We start from the raw sequence: 18,201 nt of genomic DNA on the forward strand, positions 1-18,201 counted from the left end.
GACTCACCAGTGGTAGTAGCGGAACCGGGGTCTCCAATTGGGTGTTCGAAGTAATGTTTGCAAGGCACATGCCAAGTTCACGAAGAGGTAACACATGAGAAAAAACCTGGCAGAATAAAAAAAGTAAGTGGAATGATTATTACTGTAAAATAATTCTTCAAAGGTTACTTTAGATAACTAGAGAGATTTGCTGTATTTAAGCCTTTGTTCTAGGCCACTAGCCTTTAATTAAGACTAGGGTGTGGAGGAACTTAACCTCCCCACAAACCTGCTCAACCTCCTAAGTTCTCTCTCAGTGAAAGACACAACCACTCTTTACCCAGTTTTTCTTGGGACAATCCCAGTTTCCTCTTCACTACTCAACCTTTTCCCAAGTTCACTTATCAAGTCCTACGGATTCTACCTATTTACAAATCTCTAAACTTCTCCCCCCTCCTTTCCACCTCTACTTCTATGAGCATAGTTGAGGCTCTCATTTCTTCTTTGTTGGATTAGTGAAATAAGCTTCCAACTGGCATTCCCAGCTCAATTTTGGCCTCCTTCTAACCTCTCTTTTATACTGAATTGATCATTATGAAACAGAAACATGATAATTTTGTTCTCAAAGGATTACCCACTACTTTCAGGTAGAAGTTCCTGGTCCTTTGTGATCTGGCTCTACCTACTTCCCCGCTCTGCACCTCTCCAACCCGCAACCTCCCACTCTATCAAAGCCAAACTTTCACTTCTCCAGACGTGCTGAACTATTTCATCTCTTGGTTCCTTCACACACATTCCCTGCCTGGGATCTCTTTCACCCCTTCACTGCTTAGCAAATAACCAGCCCTCCTTCAAGATACAAGTGTCACTTCTTCCAGAAAACCTTTCCTGAGTCTCAGTCCAGTTAGAGGCCTTACTTTGGAGCTCATATAGTGCTCAGTGTTCAACTTGACCACAGTACTCATCACACTAGACAGGGATCACTGGTTTCTTTATCTATCTACCATCAGTTCTCTGAGGTTGTGTCTCAGCCATCTTATGCTTATTCTCAGCATACTGCCCAGTGCCAGGTAGGTAGTAATAAGTCATCAATAAGTCAATAAGTTGAATGACTAGTAGTAAAAGCTACAATCAGTTGATAATGAATCAGAAATGAAGGCAAAGAACTTTTGAAGTTATACAGGTAGAAAGAAACCATGACAACTTATGAAGTTAGCCTTACATGAAAATTCTCAGGAATATTTATTTAGGTGAAGTTACACCTATACTTGGTTCTCTCTGTTATCACTACTGTTACATGCCTGATGGAAATCAACATGTATTATACATCACATAAGTAAGAGTAAGTGAAGAGAATAACTGGCTCTTACATGGAAAGAATTGGGGCCACAAGATCCAGGGAGGCAATAAGGATTCCCAGCTCTGCAATGACAGCAGTTAGAAGTAAAGCCCAGGTAGGTTCCCCATTGGCTTTGCTGTGACCAAACACCTGTACATAGAAGGGAAATATCAGACACAGGAGTGTGGGGAGGGTTTGAGTCAATGCTCCCTGATTCCTCTATGCTATGGTTTCATAGCTCTGAAAAATAATAGTATTACAACTGTGGTAGCTTTTAATTGCCTTTACCCCACTCACATATAAACTCATACTAGAGATTTAGAGGGTCTTGTGCTAAAAACCCACGTCTTCATATTATATGATCCAGTAATTCCTAAGCCTATGAATGAAGATCACACTGTTTCTTGTAAAACCTGAGAAGACAGGAAGAGGGCATAGGACAGGGTCACTCACCCTCAGAAAGGGTATGATGTTATCCTTGGCTATAGCCTGTAGCAGCCTCGGTGCGCCTGTGAGACTCTGAAGTCCAGCCCCACACGTGGAGAAGAAGGAGCCAATAACAATCACCCACGGGGATGGCCAAGATAAGGTACCCACCACGAGATTACCTTTCACAGCATCCCCAAACCTGGGAGAGAAATCAGAGTGAGGAAATTTGACCTGGAAATAACTTTAGACGAAAAAACTAGACTGACATTCCCCCAATTTTTTCTATTTATAATTTTTAGGGAATCAAAATTGAGCTAGACATGAATAATAATAAATGTAAAGGTAGGTAGATCTGATCAATATAGGCACTAGTAGCCTATATTAAGAAAAAAATAACCTGTAGGGCCAGAAAATAAGCTAAGCTTTAATTAAAGCTTTCCCCCTCAAATTATCAAAATATCTACTCTGCAGAAAAACTGTAAAAGTATAGAAAAATACAAAAAAATCAGGGAGGAAATCCATAATCATAACATAACCGCTAACATTTAGCATACCTTGCATATTTTAGTGTTTACTATGTTTTTAAAAACATAGATGAGACCACACTGCACCTATACTTCTGTATTCTTTTTAAACTTATAAGCAATTTCCTATGTCATGAAAAACTCATGAATAAACATTTTTACACGTTTCTTTACATTATCATAATTTACATTATCCATTCCTCTAGTGTTGATTTTCTACTATAGAAAATACTGTGATTGACATCGTTATGCACATATCCACATTCACATTTCAAATTTTTTTCCTTATGGTAGACTCCTAAGAGGGAATAACTGCAACAAAAGGGATCAACATCGTTAAATATTTCAAAGCACTACCAAAGTGCTTTCCAGAAAGGGTATACTGGATTTATTCCCACTGGAAGCAGATGAAGGTTCATGTCTTATGGCACATACCTATTTCACACCAGCTCTGAGTATTAAAATTTTAAGTCACTGCTAACTTGATGGGTAAAACATGGCATCTCATTGTTTAATTATTTACAGTTTTAATGATTTTTTACAACGTATCACACACACAAAAGAAATGTGCAAAAACTAAATGCATATTTCAATAAATTTTCACAAAGCAAACATCCACGTAAACATCCAGTCAAGAAACAGAACACACTGCCAGCACCCAAAATCCTCTCTTATGCCCACTCACCAGCTCTTTCTCCCTCCCCACTCTCCTAATTTTTAAGGCTATATAGTTTTACCTGTTTTTAAACTTTAAATAAATGAAAAAAAAAAAAAAAGAAACAGTATATATGTTTTGTGTTTGGTTTCTTTGATTCAACAGTGTGAAATTTTTCCTTTTTTTTCTTTTGGTACATAGCTGTGGTTCATTAATTTTCGCTGCTGTATAGTTTTCTATCACATGAATACATAATTTATTCATTCTACTGCTGATGGACATTTGGACTATTTCCAGATTTTGCCTCTTAAGAACAATTCCACTGAAAGAATCCTTGTGCACACTTCTTAATGCACACATGTACGCATTTGTCTTGGATATACCTAGCAGTGGAATTGCTGGTTCATCAGGTATGCATATGTTCAACTTTAGGAGATAATGTCCAACAGTTTTCTGAAGTGGTATTCTAATTTACACTTTCTATAATTTTTATATTATAATTTACCAAAGCTCTATAAACCCATTTTCAATCACAATCATATAGAAATAATAAACTGTGTTACTTATTTGTTTTTGTTAACAATATTTATACAGCATCTATTAGAGTTCTTATCCTCAAAGAATTCAATCTAGTATAGGGGACAGAAATATGAAATCAAGTAGCTGCAATACCGTATTTTAAGTGCAATAATACAATATGTTCAGTAGAGTGGCTGAACAACGGGAGGAGCAGTTATCTGTTGCGTGAGTCTGGGAAAGCTTCACAGGATAAAGGACACTTAGTCTAGTCTTAGAGGATGAATATAAGTCTGCCAGGTGGGAGTAACCCATTCTAAGCAAATAACATTGCACCCACAAATATGTGGCTGGATGGAGAGTTGAAACAACAATATTTAACTCTGTGTTATGGCTGGAGCTTAGGCAGTTTTTGAGGGAATGATGGGAGACGAGATCAGAAAGAGGTAGAGAGGGCAAGACCAAAGTAATGGGCTTTAAGGGGCTTTGGCAGGCTCTGAGCAGGAAGGTTCTATGATCAAATTTTGTGTTTTAGAAAAATCATTCTGGTGACAGTGTAGAAGAAAGATTAGAAGGTAGTAAAACTGAAAGGGAGAGTATTACAATAATCTAGGCAAAAGATCCTGAAGGCCTGTACAGAGTGATGGGGATAAAAATAGTGGAAAGAATGAGATCTATTAAGATGAAGGATGAAATTTATAGGGCTTAGAAACCAACTGGATGAGGGAATTGATGGAAGAAGTCTAGGATGATACCTAGGTTTCTGTTTTGAGAAAGGGATGAATGGTAAGGTTATTAACTCCTCAAGATGGGGAAAAACGGAAGAGATATAGCAGGTTTTGGAGGAAGAGTTTTCTAGAAATCTCTTGCAAAACATTTTTTTTTTTTTTGTATTCACAGATGAAAGGAAAAACACTCAGCAGCCTTCATGAAGGAAATGAAGAAAGTAAGTTTCAAGATTTTATTTAGAATGCCAATCAGACACACTTACGTCTCATAGAGGAGATGCTAGAAACAATTGAGTTTTAAATTTTTAAATTTTTATTTTTTATTATTTGTCCTCCTTTACTGTTTTCCAACAGCTCTCTTTACTGTACAGAAAAGTCCTCATTATTCAGACAAATTCACTGCTTTATGAAGTCCTATATCCACTGCATCTTATACAACAACATACTGGCCCTTATTATACAGCTCCCTTTTGGGGACCTATATACATGTATTTTCTAATTGTTAGTTGTGATATATATCTCAGGTGGGTTTTGAGTTTATAACTGTCTCAGGGCTGTATGGGATGATCAGACATAATGGAAGATAGACACACGATTGTTACAAAGAAATCAACTACTCACTTGTCTCTGAGAACAACGCCTTCAATACATGCACCAAAAAGGACAACATTGCTTAAATCTATGATATTGAGAGTCAAGGAAACTGACGTTCACCGTCTAAGATGAACATAAACACTCAGGAAACTTCTTCTATCAGTAAAATGAGTGGCTAAATTCACTTATCAATTATTTCTTGAGTTTTAGAGATGAGGTGGGTAGATTATCTGATGTGAAGTGAGGTGGTAAAAAGCAGATATCTTTATTACCAGGATAGAAATACTGATCACCCTTGTTCTATGGCTGTTCCTATGACTAAGACTCAGACTGGATCCATCAAAAGGATACAGACAAAGGAGGTAGTCAGGATGGCGAGGATAGTGCCAATGGGAATAGACTTTTGAGCATCTTTCAGATCTCCAGATCTGTTTGATCCAGCCATGATACCTTTAGAAAAGGAAAAAAGAACAAGTTAACTTCTTCAGTTCCTGGACACTTTTGATATTCACATTGCTATCAAAGACTACAGGCAAATCTGGGAATACTGAGAATATAGTTTTGTCTAAGAAAAATCAGTCCCTGGGTCTGATTGTTTGTAAAATAGGCAACAGCCCATCTGCTTACCTGTGACAGAGGGAAAGAAGATCCCCACCAGAAGAGTGAAAGAGGTGGTAATGTCAACAAGGACATACTCATGGTTTAAGCTGCCTAAGACATCAGAAGATTTGGCTGAGGGCTTTTCAATAATCTCTCCCTTTGGTATATAATTACTCCAAAGATTCTCTGCAGTGGGAAAAAAGGGTATATAAGCAGCAGCACTATGGAAAGGACATAATTAGATAATGTTCTAGCCAACAACATTCAAAGTCAGATTCATCATTTATATAGCTTTTAAGGGTATGTTTGCTTCTACATGAGCACAGATATATGCACATACATATCATATAACAAAGCACACATAAATAAAAACCTAATGCCTTTTCTCATCTGGTTCAAATGTAATTTGACAAAATACTTTGGTACATACAAATGCAGTTAAGTTTACCAATGCAAATTAGTAAAAGTTAAGCAAACTAAAGCTGAATGCCTTACAAAACCTATTTTTTTAAAAAAAATTAGGCATCAATGCTATTTTGAACACCTTAGTGTAAACTTGCTTACATGCAAAGAAATTTGTGGACCAAACAGTTAAAATAGAAGTCACTTACGGAGAATTTCAAAAATTTAGATGAGTTAGGAAAACACACATGTGGATGTGATGACATTAAAATAATTCTAGCTGCCACTGTGGGAAAAACATTGGCAATTTTATAATAACACAGAGAATACTTTATTATCTTAAGTTAAAAAGTCATTTGCTCAGCTCTGCATTCAAGAGCAGTAAATTTTAGCAGACAACACTGCAAGGGAGTCGTGAAAAAGGATAAAATCACTAACAGAAAAGCAGAAAGATGTTGAATTAAGAGCTGTGTGCTGAACTTAAGAAGGGAAGTGGCACTGTGGCAGTATTGATGGACAATAGAAGAGTCTAAGGTGGCAAAGTCTGGGGGCTTCCCTGCAGGTCCAGTGGTTAAGACTCTGCGCTTCCAACGCAGGGGGTGTGGGTTCGACGCCCAAGATCCCACAAGCCGCGTGGCATGACCAAAAAATAAAAATAAAGGCTCAACAAGATGGCAAAGCCCTCCTCAGAGAAAAATTTTAAAAATGTGTCCCCAAACCTCCCAACTCACCTGTAATGACACCGCTAGCCAATCCAGGGATGCCCTGGATTGAAGTGACATTATTGTGAACAAAGTATTCGTCACAGGTGGCATTGAAAAACTGACTTGAATTACAGAAGAAGCCCCATAACTTTGACGGTACTGTCATGTTGTTAATTTCCTTGGTCTTCGAGCAAATATCAATGTGTCTTGATGAAAGGGTGCGGTTGCCCAGCATGCAGACCCTAAATGAAAACAAACAGGGAGAAAGATGAAGCAAGGGGAAAAAATATTTTAAAAGAGAAAATAGGTTAGAAACAGGTTAGTATATAGGTTTGCTCAGGAAAAAAAAAAAAAAATCTCATCTCTAAGAGTTTTTACTGTCATAGATGGTTAAAGAACTAATATTGACTAGCTCTGTGAATGGTGTCTTACATTTTCTGCCAGTGTAATCCTTACAGCGATCTCACAAAATATGCACTAGTATTTCTACATTGTTTAGGGACTGAAGTTTAGGGAGAAAAAGGAGTCTGCCCGAGGTCATACAGGTGGTAGGTAATAGTGATAGAATTCAAATAGAACTGTCTGAAGACGCTGTGCTGAGTCATCTTCCAGAATTTTTAGGTTATTAACCAATTGTTAGGTCTTAAAAGAATCTTAGAGTCCATTTGTTCCTCTTCCATACACACACACACACACACACACACACACACACACAAATCCACCCCTTTCTTTCTGGCCTAAGAAAAAGCCTTATGTTCATAACAACTCCCTTGAAAATGTTATGCTAAAGGTCAGAGCTTCTGGCTACTGTTTCAAGGGAGACAGCTTGGCTAGAATTAGGCCATCCCTCTATGGCCTAATAAAAAACTGTTTTTGAACTTAAGCCTAGACCCAGTAGGGGTGAGGGTAGTTAAGGATAATACAAATACAAACTGCTGATTTTATTTTTTTTCATTAACTCAGAGATATAAATATGAATAAAGGAATAATACACCCACAGTTAAAATACCTCTCAGGAGGAAAAAAGCAACTTTTCAAATCTGCAAAATGATAGCATACATATGCAATAAGCCATGTACCCACTACTCAGCTTCAACAACTCTCAACATTTCCCAGTACTGTTTCATGCATTCCTCTAGGTTTTTTGGCTTGTTCTGCTGAAATATTTTAACGAAACTACCACACATCATGAACTCTCGCCCCCCAAAAAAGAGAAAAAGCATCAAAGGAGAACTTGAGGCAAAATGGAATTTCCCAAGTTAAGATATAGGCAGAATGTAGCCTTCAGTACTTTTATGACTCAAGTAGGTCTTCAGTTGCCTGGCAGCCCCTAGACAAGCAGACTGAAAATTTATGATGGAATCTATTACTGACGTCATTTAGCATAGCAGAAGAAACACTGAACTGGGAATCAGGAAATCACAGGGTCCATTTTCTTGCTCTGCCAATTATTAACTTTGGGGCAGGTCATTTAACCTCTATGGACCTGTTTTTTCATCTTGAAAAATCTATTTTTCTGTAATCAGGTTAAATCAACATAAGACTGATGAGTTTGATCCCTGAGTGATCAGGATGACTCTTCAAAGACAGTCACTGTAATAAGGTGACAAACAACACTCAGGGCCGTCTAGTCCCTATGCCACTCGTCAAATGGAAAACAGGTGAGCCTGTGAGTCACGTATCTGTACAAATCCATCTCTACTTCAAAAAATATACCTTAAGATACCTGTACTACTTACGGTATGTAATATAATATATATATAGAAAGATATATATGCAAAAGATATGACATTTATTTCCCTTTATTTTATGACTAGAAAGTCCATTACTGTACTAACAGCAGCACAAAAAATTTAATTATAAATATTTAGGTAGGAATCTAGGTTTCCTTGATCTCTTGATTCTTCATCAATAAAAGGAATCTAACCTTTAAATACTTTATAAAGGTTGCTGGCAAAACTATGCTGTTTGAAAAGGCCTTCATGAATAGTTCAAATATGCATAATCATTATCAGGAGGTTTTGAAAAACCCACTATCTATATCCAAATGACGGCCACGGCTGCCAGCTGTATACTTGGGACACAAGGAGGAGGATCAACACAACACAATTTGCTGGGAGGCTTCCCGCACAGATGCTAACTGGGCTTATCCAAGAGGGAAATCTCAGAGAAACTGTGAAATTCTTACTTGAAATGATCACGTCACCAGATACTGTTAATGACTACCAAATAATGATGGCTAGTCAGAGAGACACGTACGGGAAGTGTGGAGGGGCAAAAGAAGACTTGATGGCTCCAGCATAGATGGCCAAGATGGACACAATGACACAGGCCAGAAAGAGTGAGGCAAACTTGTTCACATAGCGTACACCGATGAATACCACCAATACCATGAGGACCAAGAAGGCTGTGCCATAGACACGCATGTTATTTAGCATGGCTGCTGACTCCTTGAGTGCATCGTCACTATGAAAGATGGCAGCTCGGGGGACAATATATACCTGTTAGGCAAAAGAAGTAGAAAATAAGGTCATTTCAAAATAATCAAATAAAAGGGCTGTTGTAGTTTGCATTTGCTTTCACGAAGGAAAGCAAAACTGAGACAGAAAATGACTGGAGACATAGCCTAATTCCTATTTCGCTCTAAAATGTCTACAGAAATGGGACATCATGGATTTTTTTAAAAGTCTACATGCCAGGGCTTCCCTGGTGGTGCAGTGGTTAAGAATCTGCCTGCTAACGCAGGGGACATGAGTTCAAGCCCTGGTCCGGGAAGATCCCAAATGCCGCAGAGCAACTAAGCCTGTGCGCCACAACTACTGAGCATGCGCTCTACAGCCCACGAGCCACAACTACTGAGTTCACGTGCCACAACTACTGAAGCCCGCGTGCCTAGAGCCCGTGCTCCGCAACAAGAGAAGCCACCACAATGAGAAGCCCGCACACTGCAAAAAAGACCCAACGCAGCCAAAAATTTTAAAATAAATAAAATAAAGTCTATGTGCCATTCTGAATACTTACACTCCCAAATGGAAAAACAAGAAATGTGTTAATAATTTATTTAAAGTGTTATACAAAATAATTGTAATGATTATCTTGAGTCCTACTTCTGCTATCATTACTTTAAATAGCAGGAAATATATCCTAGTGAATAAATAAATGAAAAACATTTTGTTTCATTGGGATAAAGACATCAAAAGAGATAAACTTTCTTCTATTTTTCCCCCACTAGCCCAAGTCTTGCCTCTGAGACTTTAACTTTTTGGTTGAGGTGGCAGGGTGCTGGTGATTGGGTGGAGGGGAAGGAGTAGGCAGGCAAAAGATACCCTCAACCTTTCTGACTCACATTCACAGTAGGAGGTCAATAACAGGTTAGCAGTCAATCACTTGATTGATTCCGATAGCTGATTTCTCAGAAGCTTTGATATCCAACAGCAAAATAAATCCAAATCTATATCTTTTCTATACTTTAGACCACAATTAAGTCATTACTCACCAGAAAAATTTCAATGGCACCAAGGATATACATGGCTGCTGCAAATGTGGTACCAAGATAAAAGCAGAGGCCAACAGCCCCACCAAACTCTGGGCCCAGTGCTCGGGAAATCATAAAGTATGAGCCCCCAGCTAAAAGGCAAAACAGAAGGTGAACAGGATAAAAGAAGTATGTAAGTAACAGGAATGTAAACAAGTCGTAACAAAGGATAAATGTTTCAGGCTTTTTGAAAACCCTGAATATGATAAAAAGTAGATTTCCTGGTAGGGAGTAAAAGATGAAACCTACATACTGCACATCTAATGTTCCACATAAATCAGCACAATTTGTCAGTATTACTTAGAAAAATATCAGAGGATATTTACTACAGGCATGAGATAGCTGAATAAAATATATATTCTAACTAAAAGAAGCTAAGAATGCAGTAGAAATTACGGATTCCAGCTTAAAACATACAGAGATTTTTAAAAGAAGGTATTCTGAAGTCAAATAGTGTTAGTGCCTGTGGCCACTAACTAAATAGTATTCTGTTCCTTGGAAGTTTGCACCTCTGGCTTTATAGCAGAAACATGCAGTAATCAATGACAATCTCTGAAATCCAGCCTTAGCTACTGACCTGGCACCACTCCATTAGTGGCAATGGCACTCATGGAGATAGCAGTCAACATTGTCTGTAAAGAAAGAAAAAGAAGAAGACTGTTACTGTATAAAGACGACATTTCTGTCCGACTTTCCCATCTGTGGACCTCAGAGCACTTATCCAATATTTAATTCTACCTACTTTTATGGAGGGAGTTGCCTGTCATACCAAATGGTATGCAAATGAGATGTGCTTCAACACGCTACACTAGTCACACTACTGGTATCTTTAGTACTCTGTTAAAACGCTCCTACATCGTAATCAGTAGGTTAGGTGCTATTAAGAACCACTGATCTCACCCTGGTCTCCTAGTTAAAAACTTGGTAAACAGATTGGAAACTGACTAAAGACTGGCTAAAATAACAAGAATAATATTCAGTAAGAAGAGGAACCACTGAAGACTTCTGAGCTCACGAGAACTGTATTTTAAAAACATTACCTGATAGCAGCAGAGTACAGAATGGACTGAAGATAGGAAGTAGATGGAGGCAGAGTGACTTGTTAGTAGGCTATTGTGGTAGTTCAGTGAGAGGTAAGGACTGCAGTGGTAGAAGTGGGAATATAAAGACAGGGTTGAACAAAAGAGATTTCAGAGGGAGACCTGACTGGCCTTGATAGCTGATGAGATATGAGAGGCAATCAAGGAGCCAAATATGGCCCTGAAGTTTCAAGACTAAGAAACGGGAAAATAAAAATGGTGGTACCATTAAGTTATTAATGATATAGACTATGTCTGCTTACCCTGCTTTACATGGCACTCAGCTGAGCACAGGGAGTGTATAATGGTGATAGTAATAAAAGAGGTCTGTAGACAGCTTAATAATAAAATAAAAATTTTTATAATTATCTATCAACTTACAATAAAATTGAGAGATGTGGCTGGGATACATAGAGAAGAGGAGTTTAAATTAAAGGAAGATCAGAACGTTCTCAATATAACGGAGAGAAGAACTGGAAAGAACACCCCAATTTCTGGGGAAGGGATAACGGATGAGACTGCAAAACAAAACGAATACCTCTTACCCCCAAACAACAACCAGCTTTGTTTACTGGTACCACACTGGAGTAGCACATCACATTTTCTAACATATTTTCTGTCACAACACTAGTGTTATCGAGTTCAAGTGGTTTGTATGCTGAATTTTTTGAAGTCAGGGATTGTATCTTCTACTTCCTACAGAAGTCTTTCCTTGTAATTTTGAGTACATCATATTACAGATATAAGCAGTGAATAACTGACACTAAATAACTGAAAATCCTTTAGACTTTATTATCAAAATAATCTCCCTTGTTGAGATCATGAGTCTTTCCCCAGTACATATTCTTTCTTTTATGCCCAAATAGGTTAAGCATGATACTGTTGAGCTCTTGCAATGTTCCAGGTGATCTTCAGGGGCCAACTCAGGACTTACACAGCAGCAGCAGATAAGGACAATTGCAAAGGCCTGCAGAACTCCAGCTGTGCCCACCACCCATGTAAGGCGTAGAAACAGGATCACTCCAAAAATATTTTGTAGACATGGGAGGTAAACACCCATGAAAGTACCCATTTGGGGGGTCTGGAAAGAAAGATGTTGACAAAAGAAAAAAATCATGTAGTCATCTAGAAAAGATGATTCATCCCTTTACTTTTATATAAAAACTTGTACCCTATCATTTTAATTGCAAAGCAGAGATGATATGTTTAAGCAGTATCTTTAAATAGGCACAGATAAAATCTCCATCTTAACAAATGTCCATCACCATACTTTTTATTATTCCTAGAGATATACATTTTAACTTTACATAGCTCTCCACATATTTTTACATAAGCATCTGACCACAAATAAACTTTTAAGTGCATCCCCAACAATTTAAAATTTTCTGTTCTTCAAGGCCAATAGCTTTTTCTTTAAAAAAAAAAAAAAAAAAAAGGATAATGATTTGATGGAATTCCTTCAGAATTTGGCATAAATCTTTCATAGAGTTGGTAAACGTAGTTGATAAAAACATCTGCGGGTTGTTTTACTCCTGAACAACCAGAAAGCTTACTTGTAATATTCTTCCATATTTTCATGTTGAGAAAAACTGATATTTGGTCTTTGAAAAACCCAACAGCTTCACAACAGAAAGATGGCATCAGTAGATGGGTGTGGACACTTTTCTTTTGAAGTGCTATTCCCTCTCCCCGGAATGCCTGTCTCCCAGCTACTAATTACACAGCTCACTCCCTCACGTGCCTGGCATATACCAAGCGTTCAATAGTTCTTGAGCACGGAGTGATGCCCTGGACATTTCCTCCTTTCTTGTAAACAGGGCTCTTTTTATTTGTCCTTGTTATTCCAAGGCCTCACCTTGGTGGGCTTCTTTTTCCCTTCAGTGATGTTCTCTGCCTCTTCATGTTCCTTTGCTCCTTGCGTCAGGTTAGTGTAATTGGCCAAGCGGCTGAGGAGAGAAGACACCTTTGGTCTGGTGTCCATTTCTTCCTATAGAGCCAGAAATAAGAAAGAAAGAAATAGTGAAGAACACTGGGAATAAGCATCAAAGTGATCCCTCTACCAGAAAACTGCAAAGTAAATAAGAAAAAATTTCACAGGTAAACATTTTAAGAAAATTTATCAATGAGATTTATTCTCCCCCCATATTATAATATGTAATCAGGGCTACACACATTCTTATAAAATTCTTAAATGAAAAGCTTTATGATTCTTTCTAATAGCTTAACTTTACAGAAAACACAAAACCACACTGGCCCCTACAGACAGCTGTAACCTCATAAAGAACACTGATAACATAATCTTTAACTACAGTACTACTAACAGTCTACTAACATTTATAGCTATTACTTATAGCACCAAGCATGGACAGGTCAAGGAAAAACTTTTGTGACTGAACCAAATATTCACCTCAGACCTTTTCTTGAAGGCAGTTAAGAGAAAATATCATTTAAAAAATAGGAACGCTGAGGAAAGTGGCACTTGAATCATTGTCCAAAGTAAGACAATGCAGTGCTGGACTAAACCGGGCTCCTTTCAACAGCCAGGACACAGATCCCATCAGAGTCCATGCTACCTTAGTCGGATGAGACATTCAGGTCCTCTTAATCCAGCAGCCTGCTTCCTACCCTGATTTTTGGTTAGTAGTTCTAAGGTAAACGACATTCATCCCAAACACAGAGTTGAAAAATTTTGTACTTAGTAGATTGTTACAACACAGAGATTTAAATCCTAGTTAAATTAGACAGCAAGGTTCTCCACATGCCTGTGATGTCAACATTCCTCTTTATTTCATAGAAATTTGACTCAACGGCTATTCATTAATTAGCAATAATTAGATTACATAGATTAAATCAACTACAATGACAAGCTATAGTAAGTATTGTATTTTAACAGTTAGTTATTAAATTATCCAACCTGTACTGTTTTAAAACTAAATGGGGTGGAAAACAGCGATCTTGAAATTTCTGTTCTTGAAATCTCTGCCCTAGTTTTCTCCCAAATATTACCTCAAAGAGTGCCAAATTTTTATCAAAATATTCATCTCCTTCTTCATAATTGGAATTGTTAAGATAAGCATTTCGAGCTTTCTTATGTCCATCATCTGGAAAAAAAAGTAAACCAAGTCAGTTTCTCATTGGTACTGAAGAAGCATCAGCACCAAATAACTGCATGTTCCCCCTGTAATAACAGAACCCATTTTCATATTCAGATTTTCATCTGAGAGTGGCAGAACTCAATCAGCATTGCTTGGAGAATGTGACTCCCTCTTGAACAGGAGCAAAAGCAAATTTCTAAGAAGTAAACGTGGGTCATTCCTTTTCTTAACAATATGAAGACCTCTGGAAACACTATTCGTTTAAGATCCTAGCCTATAGAGACCCGACTCTTAATGTCACCCAAATCTAGGAAGAAAAAAAAATAGTCACTGAGTACCTGCTCAGTGTGCAACACTGTGCTAGACAAGGGCTACTTTCCACACTGTTGCTGTGGATAATGGCAATAAAAGCCCTCTGCCTTCAGGGCTATCTGACCTTTTATAAATGACATTTTTGTACAAACATTTGCCACCTATCTTTTTATGTTAAAAGAGGCACCTCACAAGAATTTGGTGAACCCGCTATGAGGAAAAAAAAAAAGAGAGCGAGACTGGGTTCCCTAAAACAGTAGAGTTTCTGTTGTTTGAATGCTTTCTTAACTTTGGTTCTTTATTGTATAAAAGTTACATAGTCCTAATTGTCTGGCAGGAGAGAAAGAGAGAAAATTTTAAAAATTGTGTAAATGTCATTAAAAACTAAGATTTTTAGAGACCTCCCTGGTGGTACACTGGTTAAGATTCCACGCTTCCACTGTACGGGGCACGGGCTTGATTCCTGGTCAGGGAACTAAAATCCCGAATGCCGCACGGCGCGGTCCAAAAAAAAAAACCCCCCAAAACCCTAAGATTTTAAATATTGAAGAAACAGAGGTCAACACAAAAATTAAAGAAATTAATTTACAGTCCTATAACCTTAAATATGTAAGATGAGCTTGGGAAATAGCCAACAAGCTATCAAAATAACTGAGTCATGTCAAAGGACAGAAGAGCCAATCTGAAGGGGTTCCCACTGGCTAAAAATGGGATAATGTGAATATTAAAAATATATAATGCAATGAATTGAAATGCAAGTACTTGAAATATCCAAAATGGTATGTAAAAAACTAGTCCCCTTCGCAGAGTTGCTATGGAAACAACATCGAAGTCTGAAAAATAATAAATGTAAAGAATTAAGCAATTATCCTGTCTTTCCTGTACCAACTGTATTTCACGGTAACCAGTTAAAGAAATTTTCTTCATTATAGAAACATTCTGGCGAATAAATGCAGATGGAATGATATATTCAGAAAAAAATCACCAATTTTCAACCCCTAATAAAATAATGGTTATGAGCAGTGATCATCAATGGTTGCTAAAACCATTAGGTGAAAAGCTGAGGCATAACCCACTAATCAATCTGGAACCCACTGATCAACCTGGAACTCACTGATCAATCTTAACATCACTAAAAGTGGGACAACACAATCTTCTAATGTAATACAATGAAAAAATACACTGTGCAACTTATGATGTACTCTTACCCAAAGAATGGAAGCTGAATCTAACCAAGCCTCTAAATGTAACTACCAGTTCACAGAAAAAAAAGGAGGAACATATTAAACATCACCACAAAGATGCAGTCATCAAATTCAGAATGTGGAAGATTCCACATGACAAATAATCTGATCTCGTCAACAAATAAATGGCATGAACTAAAACAGGCGAATTCATAAATTAAGAGACTTAAGATGACATACCAAATCAATTGCAAGGTGTGAAACTTGTTAGAATCCTGACTCAAACCAAACGTCAGGAAACAGAATATGAATATGGACTGGTTATTTTTTTTAAAATGGGTAAGTAAAATCATATGATGTCTGGAATTTTCTTTAAAATATTCTGGGAAAAAATTTGGTGGGGGCTTGAAAACAGATCTGCAACATTGCTGAAGCTGGGTGGTGGGTTCACGGAGGTTTATGCTAGTCTATTTACTTTTCTATACCTCTGGAAATTCCCATAATAAAAAGTCATAAAAAGAAATGTAATTATTTTCCTCTCTAATGCTTTCAGAAAATTCTAAAGAGAATGACACAGCTAAAAATTATCACCATTTTTGAGTAATTCATTTATTCAATTAATTCGATAAGTATTAAGTTCTCATATGTTGGGCACCACAACAGTAGACAAGGTAGTTAAAGACTGTACTTTCATAAAGACTGTACTGAAGTCACAGAAGACAGAAAATAACTTTAAAAAAAGTGATAAGTTCCATGAAGAAAATGAAACATGTACTGGGACAGATTATGACTGGGGATGGGAAGGACAGACAACTTTTGGTAAGATCTTTAGGGTGCTGGTAAGCAGGCTCTCCAGAATTAAAAAACATATATACTGATTTATAGTATTTGCCAATTTCTGTGGTGCAAATACTTACACATGCTAATTTCAAACTACTAATGTGAAGTCACTGAACGTGGTTTTGGGAAGAGATGCACGTAATTGGCTCTCATGAGCTGGTACGAGCTGGCGGGCTGTAGCATACCCTTGGCACAGGATGGTCAGGAAAAACCTGCCTTTCAGGCAGAGGGACAGCAATTTTAAAAGATCCTAAAGCAGAAACAATCTTAATGGATTCATAAAACAGAATAGATAACATGGCTGAAACAGAGCTAGGAAAGGACAGAGTGGTTGGAGAGATAGGAAGAAGTCAGATCATGTAGTTAGCAAATGGACGGCTCTTCCGAATCCATTTATTGAGTAGTCCCTCCTTTTGCCACTGACCTATTCTAGATAACAACACCACCATGGGGGCTGGGGCCGGGGAGAGAGTGATGTGAGAGTGTGTTAATGTCATTTCCTTTATTGGGGGGGACAGGGGTATAGACATCATTTTTTCTTAAGTAAGGGATTAAAAAAGAAACAAAAAGTGGAAAAAACTGCAAACAACTTAGGGTGACAGAATAGTTCAAATATATCAATAATACTAATAATTGTAATAAGGCAAACAGACAAGACTTACAAGTTAAAACATGAAGATTGACACACTGGATTAAACAACAAAATCCAGGCATATAGTGTTTACAAGAAACATAATATGCACACACAAAGGCTGAAAGTAAAGGAAAGAGATATAGCAGGCAAATACTAACCAAAATAAAGCTGACACAGTTTTATTATTAGCAGATAAATTTTTCTTTGAGAAAAACTTTACTAGGGATCAGAGGGTAACCATATTAACAGAAGACTTAATTCACCAAGTATATAAATTTTAAACATACATCTATTGTTTATAGTTATCCCTTTCTGTGTAACAAATTACTCTTAAATTTAGTGGCTTAAACAGCACAAACTTATCATCTCAGTTAGTGGGAGCTAGGAATATGCGCATGGCTTAGCTGGGCCCTCTGCTTCAGTCTCCTGTCACGGCTGTGGTCTCATTGGAAGGCCTGGGGAAGATCCTCGTCCAACCTTACTTACATAGTTGGCAGGAATCAGTTTTTTCAGGCTGTTGGTCAAGGGCCTTTCTCAGTTCCTTGCCACATGGGACTTTCCATAGGGCAGCTTAGAGCATGGCAGCTGGATTCCCTCAAAGCAAGCCATCAAAGAGCCAGAGAGGGAGTACAAGACAGATGTCACAGTCTTTTTGTAATCTCATTTTGAAAGTGACATCACTTTTGCCATATTCTAATAATTAGAAGGAGTCATAAAGTCCAGCCCTCCCTCAAAGGAGAGAGGATTACACAGGGCATGAATACCAGGAAGAAAGGATCAACAGAGTCAGTCTAAAAGGCTGCCTAGGGAGTTCCCTGGCAGTCTAGTGGTTAGGATTTGGCGCTTTCACTGGTGTGGCCTGGGTTCAATCCCTGGTTGGGGAACTGAGATCCTGCAAGCCGAGGTGCAGCCAAAAAAAAAAAGGCTGCCTACCATATCCACCCATCCATCCGTTCATCCACCCACCAATCCATCCATGCCTCAAAATATTTGAGGCAAAAGGGACAGAATTATGCCAAGAAATTAATAAATCTACCATCACACAGGGAGAT

The 18,201-nt window shown here is 37.9% G+C and overlaps 1 protein-coding gene across 3 annotated transcripts in view; it reads right to left on the bottom strand.

The window, feature by feature from the left end:
* Positions 1–18,201, bottom strand: part of SLC12A6 (solute carrier family 12 member 6) — an 87,599-nt gene that overhangs the window by 12,506 nt on the left and 56,892 nt on the right. For all 3 annotated transcript variants that reach the window (XM_059913712.1, XM_059913711.1, XM_059913713.1), the window contains 13 exons: positions 14,091–14,185; positions 12,940–13,071; positions 12,019–12,165; positions 10,583–10,637; positions 9,967–10,097; positions 8,730–8,971; positions 6,498–6,712; positions 5,392–5,550; positions 5,116–5,214; positions 4,792–4,849; positions 1,772–1,946; positions 1,350–1,468; positions 8–106 (listed from right to left, as the gene is read on the bottom strand). In XM_059913712.1, the coding sequence (XP_059769695.1) occupies positions 8–106; positions 1,350–1,468; positions 1,772–1,946; positions 4,792–4,849; positions 5,116–5,214; positions 5,392–5,550; positions 6,498–6,712; positions 8,730–8,971; positions 9,967–10,097; positions 10,583–10,637; positions 12,019–12,165; positions 12,940–13,071; positions 14,091–14,185 (1,726 nt within the window). The remainder of the gene's footprint in view (positions 1–7; positions 107–1,349; positions 1,469–1,771; positions 1,947–4,791; positions 4,850–5,115; positions 5,215–5,391; positions 5,551–6,497; positions 6,713–8,729; positions 8,972–9,966; positions 10,098–10,582; positions 10,638–12,018; positions 12,166–12,939; positions 13,072–14,090; positions 14,186–18,201) is intronic.

Source organism: Balaenoptera ricei, chromosome 2, assembly GCF_028023285.1.
Source record: "Balaenoptera ricei isolate mBalRic1 chromosome 2, mBalRic1.hap2, whole genome shotgun sequence".
In the NCBI taxonomy this organism is placed as follows: domain Eukaryota; kingdom Metazoa; phylum Chordata; class Mammalia; order Artiodactyla; family Balaenopteridae; genus Balaenoptera; species Balaenoptera ricei.